The sequence below is a fragment of the Balearica regulorum genome, chromosome 1 (genome assembly GCF_011004875.1).
Source record: "Balearica regulorum gibbericeps isolate bBalReg1 chromosome 1, bBalReg1.pri, whole genome shotgun sequence".
NCBI lineage: Eukaryota > Metazoa > Chordata > Aves > Gruiformes > Gruidae > Balearica > Balearica regulorum.
The window spans coordinates 217763604-217781394 of NC_046184.1; the positions used below are offsets into that span (position 1 = coordinate 217763604).

General features: G+C 54.2%; 1 protein-coding gene across 1 annotated transcript; it reads left to right on the forward strand.

The window, feature by feature from the left end:
* The first annotated feature begins 5243 nt into the window (after positions 1-5243).
* Positions 5244-12209, forward strand: WDR73 (WD repeat domain 73). The gene is made up of 8 exons (XM_075742665.1): positions 5244-5380; positions 5469-5536; positions 5893-5981; positions 7286-7374; positions 7970-8037; positions 8820-8984; positions 9999-10373; positions 11808-12209. Exons 1-8 carry the CDS (start codon positions 5304-5306, stop codon positions 12044-12046), a joined length of 1170 nt encoding a protein of 389 aa, XP_075598780.1. The 5' UTR covers positions 5244-5303; the 3' UTR covers positions 12047-12209.
* Positions 12210-17791: the final 5582 nt, after the last annotated feature.

The window sequence follows — 17791 nt, forward strand, 5'->3', positions numbered from 1 at the left end:
ACTCCTCCTTTAGACTAGCTGACGGAAAGTCCACCCCCCCCGTTCCCTCCTGTCTGCTTGGTAGATCAAAGAGCAGCTACATCATTTCTTTGACTTCTAAGATAAAGAGGAGGGAAAAAAAAATTCCATTTCTGTTTGAAACATTCAGCCCTGAACACACTGAGCCAAGCAGTTGTTGTGTATGGGTCTGGATTTCAGAGTCACAGCACAGGATGGGGCTGAATGGGCTCTGTGGCCCTAGAAACATCCACAAGGTCTGCTGCATTCAAAAACTGAATGAGATCAAAGAATGGGAAAAAATATTGTCTCAGTGTGTTTGCCGCAAACAATCCAACACCAAGTCTTGGTAGCCATTCCCATTCTATCATTTGATCTTCCCCCAAAGAGCACAGGAGATCTCTGTGGCTCAAAACATCTAACACCAAGACACGCTCTTGTTAGAAATGGCCTTCCCACCTCTACCTGAAGATAAGCAATGACTACAAGGGAAATGCAATAGTCCCAAAATTACATTTTGCTTGCAGGGATGTCCCAAAAACAGCACTGTCCACCGACAGCTCCCTGATTTTCATCAACACGTCACACTGACCGGCACTGTCTTGGCCAGAGTGAAATACTCTTTAGGTTGGTCCAAAAGGTACGCTCTTCAGGGCAACCAGCCTGCAAGAAAGGCAGGTCAGCCAAACTTCCCAAGAATTCACCTACAGCGCTTTGAAGTTTAACTGTACAAGGGATGATCACTCTTGGTGTGTGCAGCCCACAGGAACATGAAAGAACGCTGAGTATCTGCAGCCTGAGGTACAGCTCATTTCAGCAGATATCTCGTCATAGCCCTCAGAGGAGCAGTACTGTCCATCACCTCTACTGTGCCCAAAACAATAATGCACTCAGGAACTTCTTCACCAAATAATGGATGTTCTTAAGATACCTGTACAGGGAGAAATTCTTTAAGTGTCTGATAAATTGTATTGGCATCCAAAAAAAAAAAAAATAATCAGTTTTCTCTCACTATAAGGCACTGGAGCCAGTAAAACAATGGTGTCTTCAAAAAAACCCCCAAATACTAGGTACCTTCATCTACATTCAGAGGAGTCATGCACATGTCATCCCAGAAGCCTTAGTAAAAGCTCCTCAGATCATTTTGACTTAGAGATCATCTCTGTGAGGCACGCCAGACTGCCTCAAAACTTCACGTTCCATTCTCCTTCTCCACATGCTTGCAGGGATTCTGTGGTGACAAATTATCATAGAACTAAAAAAAAAAAAAAGACTCACTTCTGTGTCTTGGAGAAATACAAATGTCCTCTTTACATAGAGCAAATGGATTGTTTCCACTTGGGGGCTAAATGAACAGGTAAGTGCCTTCAGCCATGAACAAGGAATGATAGCCTCAGCCTTCACTAATTTCATTCTTAGACCTTCGGGGCTGAACAGTACATTTTCATGGATAAGCTCACCCTTCATACAGAGAGTCTTTGAAAATCCACCTAGTAAAATTTCTTTGATGAATACAGTCTTTCCTCTAGTCCTTCATCAGGTCTAAGCTTTCAGCAGTGATAGTCACTCACCCCCAAAGCCCACGATATGCCCAAACCTCAATAACTGATTAACTGTAAAAAAAAAAAACCCAACCTGTGACAGTAGCCAAAGGGCTCTGCCAGATCTTACAGATCTTCCCTATGTTACAATTAAGGATCACAAACGAGGTTACTTCTCTCAAGTTCAGAGAACAGAGCTGAAAAGAGCAGGGCCAGATTTCACGAAACCAAGGACTTGGCACTTCAGGACAAGTTCAAGAATAGGCTGTCTTACAGAACTCAGCAGACAGGTTCACGGTCCCAGCGGTGGAGCTGCTCCACCTTGGCCTTCAAGGTCGGCTGGCATCCTGCACGTGTAGCATGGTTTGCCAAACTTCATCGTGTGCACTTAAAGCGTGATAAAAATGAGGATCTGCCCACAGGTATCACCTACACATGAGAATTAAACTATTGTGAGGATTTTTCAGGCTGAGGCTCTCTTGAAGTCTGAGTTTTCCCACAAATAGGCAGACCTCAAGAGCTGCCTGTTTTGCTTTGGTAGTGCTCCTTCCTAGCTGTAAGAGCTGATGATCTAGCCCCTTGCCATTTCACTTCCGAGGAAGAGGCAATACACAGATGTGTGCAGCAGACTTGAAGTCTTCAGGTGGCACTGCCAGCACTCCTACCCACACAGTCACCTTCAGCTGGGACACAAGAGGACTACGCTTCTGTAGCGGACAAAAAGGTAACGCACTTTTCAACAACGGAGTTTTGCCACCCGTGGTTATCTGAGTAACATTTGGGGTATGGCAACAGCATCAGTCTGTGTGGGGCTGCACACATATCCACTCCATGTGGGGACAGATTTCAGTTTGTGCAGAAAAGTTCCAGTGAAGTAAGTTCAAATAATGTCCTGAGCCTCCTTCCAGGCTTCTGAGGGTGGCTCAGCTATAGAAATGGCAACTGGAAATACTATTTTTATCCTTCTGAGTAACTACTGTGTAATACTCAGACTGAAGACTGCTCGACATCCAGAGGGCAAGTACCATTTCATCTCATTTAAAGAGTGTATCGGTTCCCAAAGTGACAACTTCCATTCCTAGCTCCTTCACAATTCCCTTTACCAACGTACATGTCTCCAAGGCTGCCCAAAAACAAATACAGTGCAGAGAGAAGCAACTAAGACTGTAGGTACTCTCAGACTCCTTTGATTTGCCAGGCTTTCAGCATGCACAGAACCTGCTGAAAAAAAACCCACCCTACCTTAAACAAAGGTGTTTTTTGTATTTTCTTAATATATATGGCAAAGTCACACGTTGAGGCATAACGAAACAGCTTAGCCTGTTCCTATTAACTCTGTAACAACTGTTCCCATTTTTACTCTTTCCTCTTCAACATTTTGAGATTAAAATATTTCATTTCCAGACAGACCTTTAAGAAAAGCTTTAAAATGTTTATTTTGGTTCAACTTAAATGGTTGCTTCAGTTGTTATCTTCATAAACACTGTGCATTATCTGGAGTACTGGAGAGCTTTTTCCTCTTTTCACCCCCACTTACCCACTTTGCTCCCTTAGTACGCTGCAAAGATAAAGAAAAGATAAAATAAAAGGCAAGAACATGCAGAGAAAACCATTTTCAGGCGCTCTGCTCTCCCGACCTGGGACCCACAGCATCCAGCACTGTTCTGCCTCATGCTCCTTCTCCTCAGCCACTGGCCACCAGGAGATAATTTCCAACACTTGTTACCACTCCCTAAACCAGAGCTTGGGGTTCAGGGGAGACACAGCCTGTTCCGTCATGGATTTTAAGTGATGCAGGGTTAATGCAAGGTTGCACCACAGCTCACATCCCGTCCTTTGCTATTTCTCCTTCTGTTCTCACGCCTTGCTGGAGGAGCACCTTACGCACTCGTCCCATCTCAAGCAAAGCTCACATCCTGCAATTAACGCACGCAGATGAGAAAAAGAGTTAACAGGAGAGGGTGACAAAAGGCTGACATAGCTCTGAGCTCAAGGAGTGCCGCATCTCTGTATTCTCACATGCAGCTGGTACTGTCATGGCTTTACTGCCTGGCTCTCTCCAACATCCCTCACAGGCTTCTAACAATCAAAGGTATTAAAACAATCGTACTGTTTGCACTTAAAAAAAAAAAAAACAACCCCACCCAAAACCTGCAGCTGGTTTGTTTCAGATTCTTCACAAGATGTTTATCTAACACTTTCTTTTTGAATCATAGCATGTAGGAAGAATTGCTAAGAAAAGGCTTTTAGTGATTTCCAGACTGTTGAGCTATTTTACAAAAAAATAACATGAATGAAATACCTCTTCCTCTGTACGTGAGAATTCTTGTCATCCTTTCTCTGAACGGTTCTAATACCAACAAATCTTGAAGTAACAAAGTGGAGGATGTCAGGAAAAGTAACTGCTGGTGAGGAGAAATGCTTCTCACATCGACCAGCTCCAGTTACTGCTTCCAGAGCAGCGCACAGCCTCTTGTGCTGAGGGAAGGGGTCTAGCTTTCCATCCTTGTTTCCACAGCACTTCTGCCTCTGCCCTTGATTCTTTCTCACTCACTTCACTACTGACAGCCGTGAATTAGCCCCAACCAGAGTTCAGACAGCACAGACCAAGTATAAACCCATCACATCATCCAGAATGTCCTACCACCTCTCCAAGCACCGCAGAAGCCCAGGAAACTGCCCTACAAAACCGCCCAAAGCACCTCCATTCCTCTCCGACATCTTCTGCAGGACTGACACTGACAGTCAGTGAAAATTGAGGGGAAAAATAAACAATACGGAATGTCAAATAACATAGGAGACACTGCAAAGGCTAAAAGATTCACATTCAGATGTATTTCTGCAAAAAGAGTCATTTTTCTGATTACTCCAGAACCACCTCAGAAGTTGTAGGCTGCCACCTTGCAGTGTTACAGAAAATAGACACAGCTTGCCTCACACCACCGTGCGTGCCAGCTAAAACCCTGCCAGACGACAGAAAAAGAACAATAATCCATAATAAACTCCCAATTATCACCACCGATCCCAAAACATCACTGTTAACAGGCAGCAAGCCCATAGCTGGAAGCAAGTTAGCTGCACTGGTCCTTCAGCACCTGGTCTGAGCCTACGCCGGAGAGAAACGGAGAGGAACATGTCACCAGAAGAACGATCACCTTCTGCAAACGTGGGCTCGCGGTGAGGCCCAGCCCTGCTGTCTCAGTTTGAGCAGCATCCTCTTAGCAGGGGAAACCAGCACAGATACGATGATACACCAGGAAAATAGTAAAGTACCTGAGAATGACACACATTTAATTGCTTAAAAATGAAAAAGCAAGACCTACTTAAAGGAGTGTTAGTTGGGAACTATCATGCCACCACATCGTAGAGGCACCAGCACTGAGGGCAGAGGTTAGGCTGGCTCTTACAAAGATTTGGGAGGCTTCCGAATTTATCACCAGACCTGCACACAGATATTTCTGTGTATCTGGTAAGAGTATTACCCAGGTCACTCTTACAAACCCACACGTAGCCTGTTACCCACACTTCAGTGCTCTGACTGCTGAGATACGCAATTAAAGGCAACACCACAACGCGAGCAGACCGCGAGCTCCGCACCCTTTCCCCTCAGGGCGGCAACCGCAACCCGCGATCCCCTCAGAGCCGCCGGCGCCGACCGGCTTTAACCGGCCGCGACCGGTTTAGAACCGCCCTGAGACAACAGTGACGTCACTGCTGCGCGCCGCTGCTTGACGTCACAGGCGCGCCGGGCGGGCGGGCGTTGCCATGGAGGCGGTGGGCGCTGAGGAGGAGGAAGAAGCGGCGGCGGCGGCGGACGAGTGGCTGCTGCAGTCCCTGCGCCTGTGAGGGAGCCCCGGCCCCGGCCCGGCCCCGGTGCCCCCGGCCCCGCCAACCTCCCCTCCCTCCCTCCCTCCCTCCTTCTCCCCGCAGGTACGAGGACCTGCACACCTTCGAGCTCCAGGCGCCCACCCGCGTTATCGAATGGGCCCGGGGGAACCGTGAGTCTGGGGCGGGAGCGGGGCGGAGGGAGGCGGGCGGGCGGGCCGGGTGGTGCTGAGGGGAGGAGAGGGGCCGGGCCTCTGGGACGGGGGGGGGTAGGGTGGCTGGGCCGAGCCGGAGCCACCGGGGTAGGGGAAATGGCCACGGGGCCGGGCCGGGGCTGCGGAGGGGAGGCCGAGGTGTAGGGCCAAGGCCCCGGGGGGCGGGGGGGGCTGTACCGGGGTTCAGCCTGGGCTGGGGCTCTGGGTCCTGGGTTCAGGATGGGCCATACTATGACTCGGTCTGGCTCAGGGAGGGTGGGCCAGGCCGGGGGCATCCCTCACCGTGGCGCTGGTTTTTCACCCCCACCTCCAAGGTGTCTGTGTAGCTGGATATGGACAGTCTGGTGGGAACGAGATCCTGCAGCTGCTCCCACCGCCAACGCTGCAGGTGAAGGAGACCCAGGTGGGTGTTGCAGCCAGGGTGGCACCAGGTCACTCTGTCCTCCTTGGCCCAGTGTCTTCAGAGACCAGGCTGTGCTGGGCTGCACAAGCTGTTACCTGGCCTCTGTTGATCTGACAACACTTGGCCAGGGCTTGAGCAACTTTTGTTGAAAGGTAAAGCATGTAGGTCAGTTGAGGTAGTGCAGGTTGGCACGTCAGTCCCAGAACCACAGGCTGGTGGGGGCTGGAAGGGACCTCTGGAGATCATCTAGTCCAACCCCCTGCCAAAGCAGGATCACCCAGAGCAGGTTGCACAGGATGGCGTCCAGGCGGGTTTGGAATCTCTCCAGAGAAGGAGACTCCACAACCTCTCTGGGCAGCCTGTCCCAGGGCTCGGTCACCCGCAGAGGGAAGAAGTTTTTCCTCATGCTCAGGTGGAACTTCCTGTGGTCCAGTTTGTGCCCGTTGCCCCTTGTCCTGTCGCTGGGCACCACTGAGAAGAGTCTGGCCCTTCCTCTTGACACCCACCCTTTAGATATTGAGAAGTGTTGATCAGATCCCCTCTCAGGCTTCTCTTCCCCAGGCTAACCAGCCCCAGCTCTCTCAGCCTTTCCTCACACCAGAGATGCTCCAGGCCCCTCCTCATCCTCGCAGCCCTCCGCTGGACTCTCCCCAGTAGTTCCCTGTCTGTCTGGAACTGGGGAGCCCAGACCTGGACACAGAACTCCAGCTGTGGCCTCACCAGGGCAGAGCAGAGCAGAGGGGGAGGAGAACCTCCCTCGACCTGCAGGCCACGCTCTTCTCCCTGCACCCCAGGACACCACTGGCCTTCTTGGCACTGCTGGCTCAGTCATTTAATCCTGCTGCTCTGCAGGCAGCTTGTGCCATGAAGACTTCATCTCTGGATGTGTGAATGAAAGCGTTTTGTGGGGAAATAGGACAAATGAGGAGGAGACTTGCTGAGATGCCCAAGCCTGGGACACACCACACTGCTAACAGTGGTGGCCCTTGGGGGGGTGAGCTCTGCGCTAAAGTAGAAGGTGGTGTTTTGTCACTGGGTGAGCAGAAAGCTCCTGAGCCAGATGTGCATGGATGGTAACAAACCTGGTCAGAGCTCTTGGCAGGAGCTTTCTCCATATGTTTGTTTCCTCTATTTTGGAATGCTTCGATCCTGTAGCTCCTGTTGAAGTAGGCGTTACTGGACAGGCAAGAGCTTTACCAAGTGAGCATGTGTCTCATCTCTCTGTCTTTTTTTTTTGTCATAACTGACCACAACAAGTTCTGCACCATTATGTGTGAGGAAATGACCTTGCCTCTGATTTCTAGGGCCTGTGTCCAGAGAGAGATTTCAAGGTGGAATGTGGTGGATTTTCAAACCGCCCAGTGTACAGCCTGAAACATGTGCCAGACACCAGGTATGGCCACAAGATCCTTCCAAGGCATATTGGAGATGGAGAGGGGGCTTGTTCACTGAGAGCAAGCTCCTTTTCCTTGCCCACTTCCCAACCCAGCTGGTCAATCCTGCCAGCTCTGAGAGCAGCGTGAGTCTGGAGGTGCTCAGCAGGCAGAGCAGGGTACTAGCAGCTGCTGCCACCGCTGTGTAAGTCCTTGTGTATGCAGGTTCAGAAGGTTTTTTCCTGCTGTGGATTGTAGACCAAGCAAACACGCTTCCCTCTGGCTGATTCATTTCACTCATTCAGCACTCTCCTCCTACACAAGCCCCAGTTGCTACTTTGAGGCTTTTTGCACTGTTCTTAGGCTAGCGCTTTTGGAAAATGTGCTAATTAAATGCCGTTGCCTGGGACTGTGTTTGCTTGGGCTGTGTAGAGCACCCTGGCATGAGGAGTTCTGGGGTTACGGTCCTTATGGCTCCTTCTCTACTCCAAGCAGAGGCGAGAGCTCCTAAGCAAGGAGGACCAGCAGACCAGTTTATCCCAGGCCAGGGAAAAAAGGCCTGGGATACATCCTCTGTTCCTGAAGAGTTTTGTGGGGTTCTTTTTGTTTCCTCAGCTTACTGGTGACGAGTGGCCCACCAGACAGCTCCCTCCAGGTCTGGCAGGTGTCAGCAGAGGACTCTGGTAAGGGAACATGTTTCTGAGCTCAGGCAGTTTCTCAATGTAGTCTTTATGTCAAGCTTCTCTAGCTTCCCCCTTCTTCCTGGGTGTAAAATGAGGAGAGGAGTGCCAGTCCCATTCGGTGAAGTCCTGAGTGACTGCTCTGGTGTGGCAGGGGCTGGAGAAGGGCACGAGACAAGTACCTACACCAGTTGTGGTGGCTTGGAAAGATGTGGACTTGATGGCACAAACCTCCTATGGGAATTAGCCAGTTTAGGCTTGTCACAGTGGTTTTCTACTTATTTGTGAGCTCTTAGTTGTACAAACAAGACCCTTAATCATGTAGTTGGCACAGTGTTCCCTTAATAACCCCAAGGGTTAGAAGTAAGAGCTCCACAGATCATCACCTTTCAGGATATACCAGGAACCACCTCAGTTCTTCAAGCCTATGTCTGCCTGCTTCTAGAAAAGGATTGCCGTTGCTTTGTTTACTGTTGTGAAATACTTTGAAACCACCAAAAAGGAAGTTCAAAATGTTATTAGAAGTTTTCTTATTCTTCTTCGTTGAAAATAAACATCTGGATTCACAACTTTCCATGCATTTTGCTAGATTTTAAGTGGCTTGTCAATCCTTGCTGGATGTTTTGGAAAGAGTGGTTTTATTCTGGAGAGGGAGTTAATCGTAATTTGATTTCTTACTGGTTTAGTAGGTCACTTTTAGCTTTATGAGGCTGTGAAACAGCTTAATCTTGTGGATTGCTTGACTCTTGGTGTGTTTTACAACTGCTTACATCTCTTTCAAATAGATGTTATTAAATCTGTAAGTGCCATACCTACAGAAAATGGCACTGGGCAACCTTGGGCTAAAATTGCAACCATTTCGGCCAGAGCCCCGTGGGTCCTTCATGGCTCAAGACTCAGCAGCGTCCAAATTACAGAGGTTGAATCAAGGAAAAACGTCTACATGGCAGGTATTCAAACCAAGTCTAATGTCTGATTTTTGGGAAGTTGGGGTTTGGGTGAAGCAAGGGTAACTGCTCAAGTGGCGAATGTTTCACTGGGTGGGTCCTTACACACATGTGCCAAAGGGTATAAAGACATTTGCAGAAAGACCACTGTATTGAGGAAAGAGGTTACGATGCTCCGGTCCATCTCCAGCTTCTCGCTGTTCCCATGACAGTGATGTCTCAGGCTTCTGCCCCAGATCTGTGCCCTACGAGAGCTCTGTAGATGGTTTCAGTGCAAAGAATCGGGACAGCAGAGGACTGCTGTGTTTGTTGTCTGAAACCAGGGAGGTGCTGGCCCCAGAGTCACATTGCTTGGGGTTGTTGAAATCGGCATCAACTTCTGAGCAAGCTCTGTGCTGCTCTGGGATCTGTCCGTGTGATGGAGGAGGGTTCGTGCCAGCCTCGTTAAACCAGCCCCGCTTTAGCTCGAGGCGGTGAATCCAGGTCTGGTTTGTTGGGGGTCCTGAAGACCATCTGCCTTCACCTACACAGTAAGGTTCAGTCCCCACACACCTCATCCTCCAGTGAGGAAAATGTGTGTGTCTGGCAGCTGTAGCCCAGTGTGCTGAGCAAAAGGAGGGAAGGACAAATCTGTCACTGCAGGGCTCTGCCATGTCCCCGTGCCACTCCCACTGCTGAGGGGCAGAGCTGGAGGCATCTGCTGTCAGAGCCCTGGTCCATGTCAGGTCTCCCATGGGAGCTCGAACAGAGCTGTGTTAGTTGTGGGCTACCGCTGTCTCCTCTGCCTGGGTGTTAACTTCACCTTTCAAGGGGTACGGACTGTGCCCGCTCCCTGTAGATCCTGGGCAGAGATAATTCTTGAGCAGACTGTCAGTCTCTGCTGCTGGCTCTCTTGAAGAACTAACTAGTGTTGCTTCTAGGGACAAGGCTGGAAATCTGCTTTCTCAGGCACCATTGCAGCAGAGAAATCATGTAAATGCTCCTCGTGGCATCTGAGATCTGCCTCTCTCTTTCTAGCCTCCAGAAACAGCGAGGAGCTCAGCGGCCTGGCGTTCCTGGATTGCAACGTGTTGCTCCTCTGCTGCGCCCAGGGGCAGCTGTGCCTGGCTGACGTTCGGCAGCCGCAGAGTCCCTTGGAGGCTGTGTCCGTCCCCTCGGCGCCGTGTGGCGAGCGGTGGTGCATGGGAGTCGGGCGCGGACCTCAAGGCTCTGACTCAAGCTCCCAGCCCGTAGCTCTCCTCTCGAGCGGAGGGCATCTCACCCTGACAGACCTAAGGAAAACCTCAGAGTTCTTGGCCTCAGCAAAGTGCAGAGTTCCTTCTCCCAGCTTGGGTGTGGAGTTCCTGTGCGTCTCCTGGGCTCCTGCTCTGGAAGGCTGCCTTGCTGTTTCAGGTACGTGCTTTGGGCAGAGATCTTCTTTTCTGGATGCTTTTTTGATCTGTATTTCTATTGAGGTCTAGTTCACCCCACCTTTAAACACCCCAGTTAGGGAGCTGTTGTTCAGAGCTCCTCCTGGAGCCAGCAGTGTGGTGAGCTGAGCTAATCGTCCTCTGCAGCTGCCTCCCTCCAAGAACTACAGAAGGGGCCTGGATGGGTTCTGGGGAACTCCCGCTTCCCTCTTGGGAGAACAAAGACCCCCAAGCCCTTAGCAAACACTGCCGTGATAGTGCCAGTGACAGCCCGGCCACAGGGATCACAGAACCCCAGACTGGTGGGGGCTGGCAGGGACCTCTGGAGATCATCTAGTCCAACCCCCTGCCAGAGCAGGATCACCCAGAGCAGGTCGCACAGGATGGTGTCCAGGCGGGTTTGGAATCTCTCCAGAGAAGGAGACTCCACAACCTCTCTGGGCAGCCTGTCCCAGGGCTCGGTCACCCGCAGAGGGAAGAAGTTTTTCCTCACGCTCAGGTGGAACTTCCTGTGGTCCAGTTTGTGCCCGTTGCCCCTTGTCCTGTCGCTGGGCACCACTGAGAAGAGTCTGGCCCCTTCCTCTTGACACCCACCCTTTAGATATTGACAAGTGTTGATCAGATCCCCTCTCAGGCTTCTCTTCCCCAGGCTAACCAGCCCCAGCTCTCTCAGCCTTTCCTCACACCAGAGATGCTCCAGGCCCCTCATCCTCCTCGCAGCCCTCCCCTGGACTCTCCCCAGTAGTTCCCTGTCTGTCTGGAACTGGGGAGCCCAGACCTGGACACAGAACTCCAGCTGTGGCCTCACCAGGGCAGAGCAGAGCAGAGGGGGAGGACAACCTCCCTCGACCTGCAGGCCACGCTCTTCTCCATGCACCCCAGGACACCTTTGGCCTTCTTGGCCACGAGGGCACACTGCTGGTCATGGAGAGCTGCTTGTCCACCAGCACTCCCAGGTCCTTCTCCGCAGCGCTGCTTCCCAGCAGGTCACCCCCAACCTGTCCTGGTGCTGGGGTTATTCCTCCCTGGGTGCAGGACCCTCCCCTTGCCCTTGTTGAATTTCAGTTGGTTCCTCTCCGCCCAACTCTCCGGCCTGTCCAGATCTCGCTGAATGGCAGCGCAGCCTTCTGGTCTTGATAAAACCGGCTGGGCAGCAAGGCTGCCTCTCGACTACAGCATTGCAAATTCAGACTAGTGAATTCACAGGCTTTTTGGATCTGGCTTGTGTTCTCTCTGGCAGCTGTTAGCTTGAGACAAGCTCCTTGGGGGCTCGGAAGCTCTGCTGTCACAGGTTGTCAGTCTGGGCTTTTGTCCTCGTTTTTGTCTCAGCAGTCCTGCTGGGAGGTGAGCGTAAGCCCAACAGAACTAGAGCAAAGCAATTTATTTCTGCAGTCTCTCTGATTCCCTTTTATTCAAGGTTTCGATGGGACCGTGCATGTGTATGACACGCAGGGCTGGGACAGCTCTGGCAGGGAAGCGGAGCCGATCTTTGTTCATGAAGGCCACGCGTTCGGTGGACCGGGCAGCACCGGAGGACGTCCCCTGGTCACAGTGCACACGTGGCATCCGCAAAAACCAAGAACTTTATTGTCGGCAGCAACCGACGGTTCCCTGCACGTTTGGGACTGGGTTCAGTCTTGTGGGAGCTGTGGGTAGATCATACTTTCAGTGAGATGTGGTATGTTTCCTGTCTGTGTTCCAGTTTGCGTAGGCTGCGAGGTATCTGTTTGCATGCAGCTACTGTTTTGAGATGTTGCAGTGAACAGAGCCAACTGTAAAGAGTGCTATTTTAATATAGTCAAAAATTTTGATCGCGTTACTTGTTCTCCTATGTACTGGCCTTCAAATGGTAGCGGTGACTGTGTAGTAGCCTGGAGTTCTGGTTGTGTCCGCTAGCAGAGAACATCCTGCCATCATTTTATCACATCTGCACCATACTGCTCAGAAGAAAACAGACCAAAAAAAAAAAAAAAACCCACATGAGGACAGTTTGAGGAAACAGGCTATTCTGTGGCATATTTAACCCGTTGTTTTCCAGGCCCGGAGCACCGGGGGGAAGGCTGTACGCCCCATGGGGTGTTGGCATTTCATCACGTGTCTGTGTCATGAGTAGTGGCCTCCGCTCAGGAAGTTGCAGTGCAAACGCAGCCTGCTTGCAGTCTGCAAAACCAACAGGAACAACCTTTTCAGCCCCAGCCTGCTACACGCTTTGCCCTCCCCCTGTGTAACTGGAGAGCACCCAGCCTAGGAAAAGGCCTTCGTATCTTTTGGCTCTTTTCCCATCAACTGAAAGTTTAAATTTGATCGAGCTAATGTGATTTCCTGGGCCCGAGGTAGCCAGGCAGTGACTCTTACAACGCCTACGCTGTTACCAAGGTGTTACTTGGGGAGGGGGGGGGGAAACTGCTGCTTATCCTGAGCGTGAAGGACAGGATGTTTCGTCGAGCTGGGGAAGGGAGTCAAAGAGCTCACCTGCAAAGCGGGGGGACCCTGGCTGGTTCTGGCACCGGGGGTTCCTTGTGCTGGAGCAGCCAGCCTGGATCTTGCGGTGCGAAGCCTGCCGGGCTGCGTCCCCTCTGCTCTGCATCCGTTGTCCCCTTGTGCTTCTAAGTGCCCTTTCACGGTTCCTTTGCCGCTCTGCTTCCCTCGGAGGAGGGCTGCAAAGGGCTTCCCGCTTTTCTGGGTGTAAGCTGAGAGTGGGGGGTGAGCTGGGGTGAAGGTTGTGCCTCGGGAGGATGGTGTTTGAAGCGGCTGGGGAAGCCTCGGCGCTGGGAATGCGGTGTACCGAACTGCGCCGTGTCATGGCAACAGCTGTTTGCCGGCGGGTGCTAAGGCTGAAACCCGCTCCCGTCCGCGCCGTAACGGTAACGCGGGGGAAGCTCCGCGCTGCTCACCCTGCGGGTCTCCTCCCAGCACCGGCCGTGTGGGCTCTTCCACACCCAAAAGTACCCCTGCCTGCGTGGCAGCGTGCGACATGGGGGGAGCGTGTCCTGCCCCAGGGGTTTGATGCTTTGTCACCTCCCAAAGCCATAGGTCTGTGTCACCAGCAGCAGCAGCTGTCGTACCAGCGAAGAAAAAACCCTGTTTGAGCCCCGGAGGAGCTGAGCACTCGTGCAGGAATGCCTGGTCCTCTTTCCCCACCCCTGCAGGGTCCCCAGCAAAACCAGTCCAGCTGTGCCAACGTCAAACTGGTGTGAACGGGTCCTGGCCAGGGGCCTGGGAGGATTTCTGGCCCAGTGAGGGGCAGCTGGGAGGGTTCCTGGCTTTCCAGTCTCTACATCCTTCCTGCTGTGGGAGAGCACAGCGTGCCCTTCTCCTGCGCTGAGACCCCCAGCTTCACGAGTCGAGGAGGTGGCTTTTCTGGCCCAAGTTTGGGACCAGGCGCAGTCCCAGGACGGGCAGCGTGTGGCTGGTGGGTACAAAGACCCGGAGGGTTCCCAGGGTGACATCCTGGCACTCGATGGGTTTTTCTCAAGCACCCTTGGGAGTAGGAAATTTGGCAAAAACTGAGGTGTGCAGCTCCTCCGGGCTCCTCCACGACACACAGCCTTCAGATGAAAATACCCGCCAGGGTGAGGGGCTGACCCTGGAGGGGCTCCGAGGAGCAGAGATGACCGCTGCGGCCTTCCCAGCAACCCGGCATCATCTTCCTCGCCGTCTCCTTTGCAGAGACGTGGTGGAGGAGCCGACAAGCAGAAGCAGCAGAGCCAAGCCTGACGCCTTCCCACGTCACGGTGATGCAGGTAGTGCAGAGAGGACAGGGAACCAAACTTGCTTGGCTTTTGAGAGAAATGGGGCTTAAGCAATAGAACGGTTTGTACTCATCTAAACTTCCCCTTTTTTTTTTTTCCCCGAATAACTTAAACCTTCTTGTCCAGCTTGAACTAGATTTGACAGGGGACTGGAAATGTCCAAAATATCAAGTACTTGCAGCTGCCGTAGGAAGGGATTATGCACAGACGAGGGATCTGCCTTTAAACGTGACGCTGGAGAACTCCCACCAGGCGGTAAGGGCGTTTCTCCCAGGAATGCACCACACGGACCTGCAGGCAACGCCTGGACCTTTGGTCAGAGCCTGGCTGCGTGACTCTGCGGACCTTGGCTTTGCTGGAGCCCGATCTGCCCTTGGTGCGGAAGGTTGGGATGGTTCCTGCCCCCGGGACAGATGCTGAGACCCCCGAGATGGATCGAGGCATGGAAAGGGGCAGCTTGCAGCTGCGTGGGACACGGATGTCTCCAACCTCTGCTCCCCCTGGGACCACGGAAAGGTCCTCCAGGAGCCCTGTCTTCACTGGGGCAAGCTGGCCCCAGAGCTTTCCTCTCGGGTTTAACCCCAGGGCAAGGCATCGCAGCCGGGGAGACATTTCCTGGCAGGGAGCAGATCCAGAACGGTGCTGGTCAGAGCAAGCTGTGCTCTGGGTTTCTCCTCCCTTGCCGGGGAGGGGACAAGCCACAGCCCTTCCGTAAGGGGCTGTCCCCCTATTCAAGCCCAGAAATGGGGGGGCGTTATTTGGCTCATCCCCCGGTCCTGGCTCCTCCTGCTCCCAGGGGGGATGAGGACCTCACTGCAGCATCAGCTCCCCGCCGCCTGCGCGCCAAGGCGGAGCGGTCCAGCCCTGGAGCTGCCGTCACGCTGCTCCGTGGACATCTCCACCCTCCTCGCTGTCCCTCCCGTGACATCCACCAGTGCAGCGCTGGGCTTGGCCGTGGACTTGAATCACACGCAGAGAGGCGCAGGCACTGCCGCGTCCTGCCGAGGAGAAGCAGGGGGTTTTGGGGCTCCATCCTCGCTGCTCCCCCTGGCTCCTTCCTCCTCAGCCCCTTGCTGGGAAGATGCGATCTCAAACCGAGTGCGAGCCTGAGCTTTATTCTGCAGCGTGAGGCTGCAGCAATGAGGGGAGCTACAGTGAGAGCAGGAGCCCGAACAGCTTGTGAGAGCAGAGACAAACTTAATGCAACTCTTTTCTGCAACGCTGGGGACCGAGAAGAGCCTGACAGTGCTGGCGGAGGGTGCCTGCGTGTCCTTACGGACTGGGGACGTCTGCTTTGAGACCTTGTGTTGCTCTCTAAAACTGCTGGGCTGTATTTCATAGAGTCGTAGAATCAGGGAATGGTTTGGGTGGGCAGGGACCTCCCAGCCCATCCAGTGCCACCCCCTGCCATGAGCAGGGACACCCTCCACTAGCCCAGCTTGCCCAAAGCCCCATCCAACCTGGCCTTCAACACTGCCAGGGAGCCAGGGGCAGCCACAGCTTCTCGGGGCACCCTGTGCCAGGGCCTCAGCACCCTCACAGGGAAGGATTGCTGCCTCCCATCTCATCTCCATCTCCCCTCCTGCAGCTTCAGGCCATTCCCCTTGGCCTGTCACTCCCTGCCCTTGGCACCAGCCCCTCTCCAGCTTTCCTGGAGCCCCTGCAGGGACTGGAAGGGGCTCGAAGGTCTCCCCGCAGCCTTCTCTTCTCCAGGCTGAACCAGCCCAACTCTCTCAGCCTGTCTCCAGAGCAGAGGTGCTCCAGCCCTCCCATCATCTCCGTGGCCTCCTCTGGACTCGCTCCAACAGCTCCATGTCCTTCTTGTGCTGGGGACCCCCGAGCTGGACGCAGCACTGCAGGGGGGTCTCAGCAGAGCGGAGCAGAGGGGCAGAATCCCCTCCCTCGACCTGCTGCTCACACTGCTGGACACGCAGCCCAGGACACGGGTGGCTTTCTGGGCTGCCAGCGCACATTGCTGGGGCATGTGGAGCTTCTCGCCCCCCAGCACCCCCAAGTCCTTCTCCTCAGGGCTGCTCTCCATCCATTGCCCCCCCCAGCCTGGAGTTGTGCTTGGGATACATGGGAGAAGATCGGCACAGGCTGGCCTTGGCAGGATTTAACAGGGCCCGTTCCCCTGGCAGCTGGAGCATCCTCTGCTCCTTGAGAGGCCGGGACACTCTGTTTGCACCAAGGGCCATCCAAAATACCCTGTTCCCCCCACGACAACGACACAGCCCCGGTATCCAGCTCTCAGCATCGACCCTGGGAGTTGTTCCTCCCTGCTGCTACCCCGGGTACCAACGCACAGCAGCACGGCGCTGGGGAGCCCTCAGTTTCCGCGGCTGGCTGCTGCACGTTGGGTTCAGTGATGAGCGCTCGGATGGGTGGGCTCCCTTCACGCTCGTGGGCACCAGCTCCTGGGTGCATCGAGCCCCGCAGTGCCGGGGCACAACTTAACCCACCAGCTGCGAGGACTCCCTCAGCAGGACGCAGGCTGGATGTCGCTCGGTTTAACAAGTATCTCGTTAGCACGCCGTGTTCGCCGGGTACCGCGTAGCCTTGCATTTAATTTCCTAAATCACGCCCCGTCCCTGCCGCAGGCTAACAGAAACCTTCAGCTCCTCCTTGGCTCCCGGTGCAACACCCGCGTGTCTCTGCGCCCAGGGGAAGGCTGTCATCGGCGCTGCGGCGCGGGGACGGAGCGGGACGGGATGGCTCGGCGGACACGTGCTGCAGCTCACCCCCCGGTCCTCGGCGGGAGCAACGGGATTCCCCCGCGGTGACCGCGTCCATCTGCGCCGGTCTCGTAGGACGGCGTCCCGGCTGACGGAGAGACGTCGGCGTTTCTGGGGCAGGGCACAGCCCGCGGCGAGAGCGCGGTGGCGGTTCCGTGCCGTGCCCTGGCTCTGTCTCTCTGCCGGCAGGGAGCCCAGGCAGGGCAGGCTGAAGCTGCGTTAGTCGGTTCTCACCCAAACGACCGAGGTTTCAGATGTTAGCCGATGGTTGCCGGCGTGGTGGGAGCCGTGCGGGTCGTGCCTGGGGCAGGCGGCTCTCCTGTGCCCCCCCTCCACCCCGAGACAGCTTGGTGCAAAGCCTGTGGCGTTTCAGCATCGATTTGTGCCGTTTCTCCTGCCAAATGCAGAGCGCGAGCGCGCACGTGGACGTTGTTTGGCGCGAGCCGAGCTGGCATTTACCCGTCTGTGACCTTGGGAGCCTGGACACGCCGGGAGCAGGGGGACACGATGGCCAAAGTCTCCCTACGGCCAGATAAGGGGGTTTTGGAGGGGCAGCTGAGGCAGACGCCGAGTGCAGAGACCAGGCAGGGGGTGGCCCAGCACCCACGCACGGGCAGGCAGCAGCACATGGGTGCTGGGAACACCGGCGCTGGAGATGGGCTGCTGCTGGAGACTTAACGTGCATGCTAATGCACGAATAAATTAATTGAGCAGCGAGGAAACGTGCAGCTGAGGACGGGAGCGGCGGGACGGTGAGATGCAGCGATAAGGAAATCTGCTCTCGTGAGTTTGGATTTGACTTGCTGGGGTGGGACGGAGCAGCAGGGAGGGGGGCGAGAGCCTCCGTACCCCCCCCAGCACCGCGACGTAGAAGACCCCAGGACCGTGCCAGCTCCCCCCTGTCCTCCGCCACC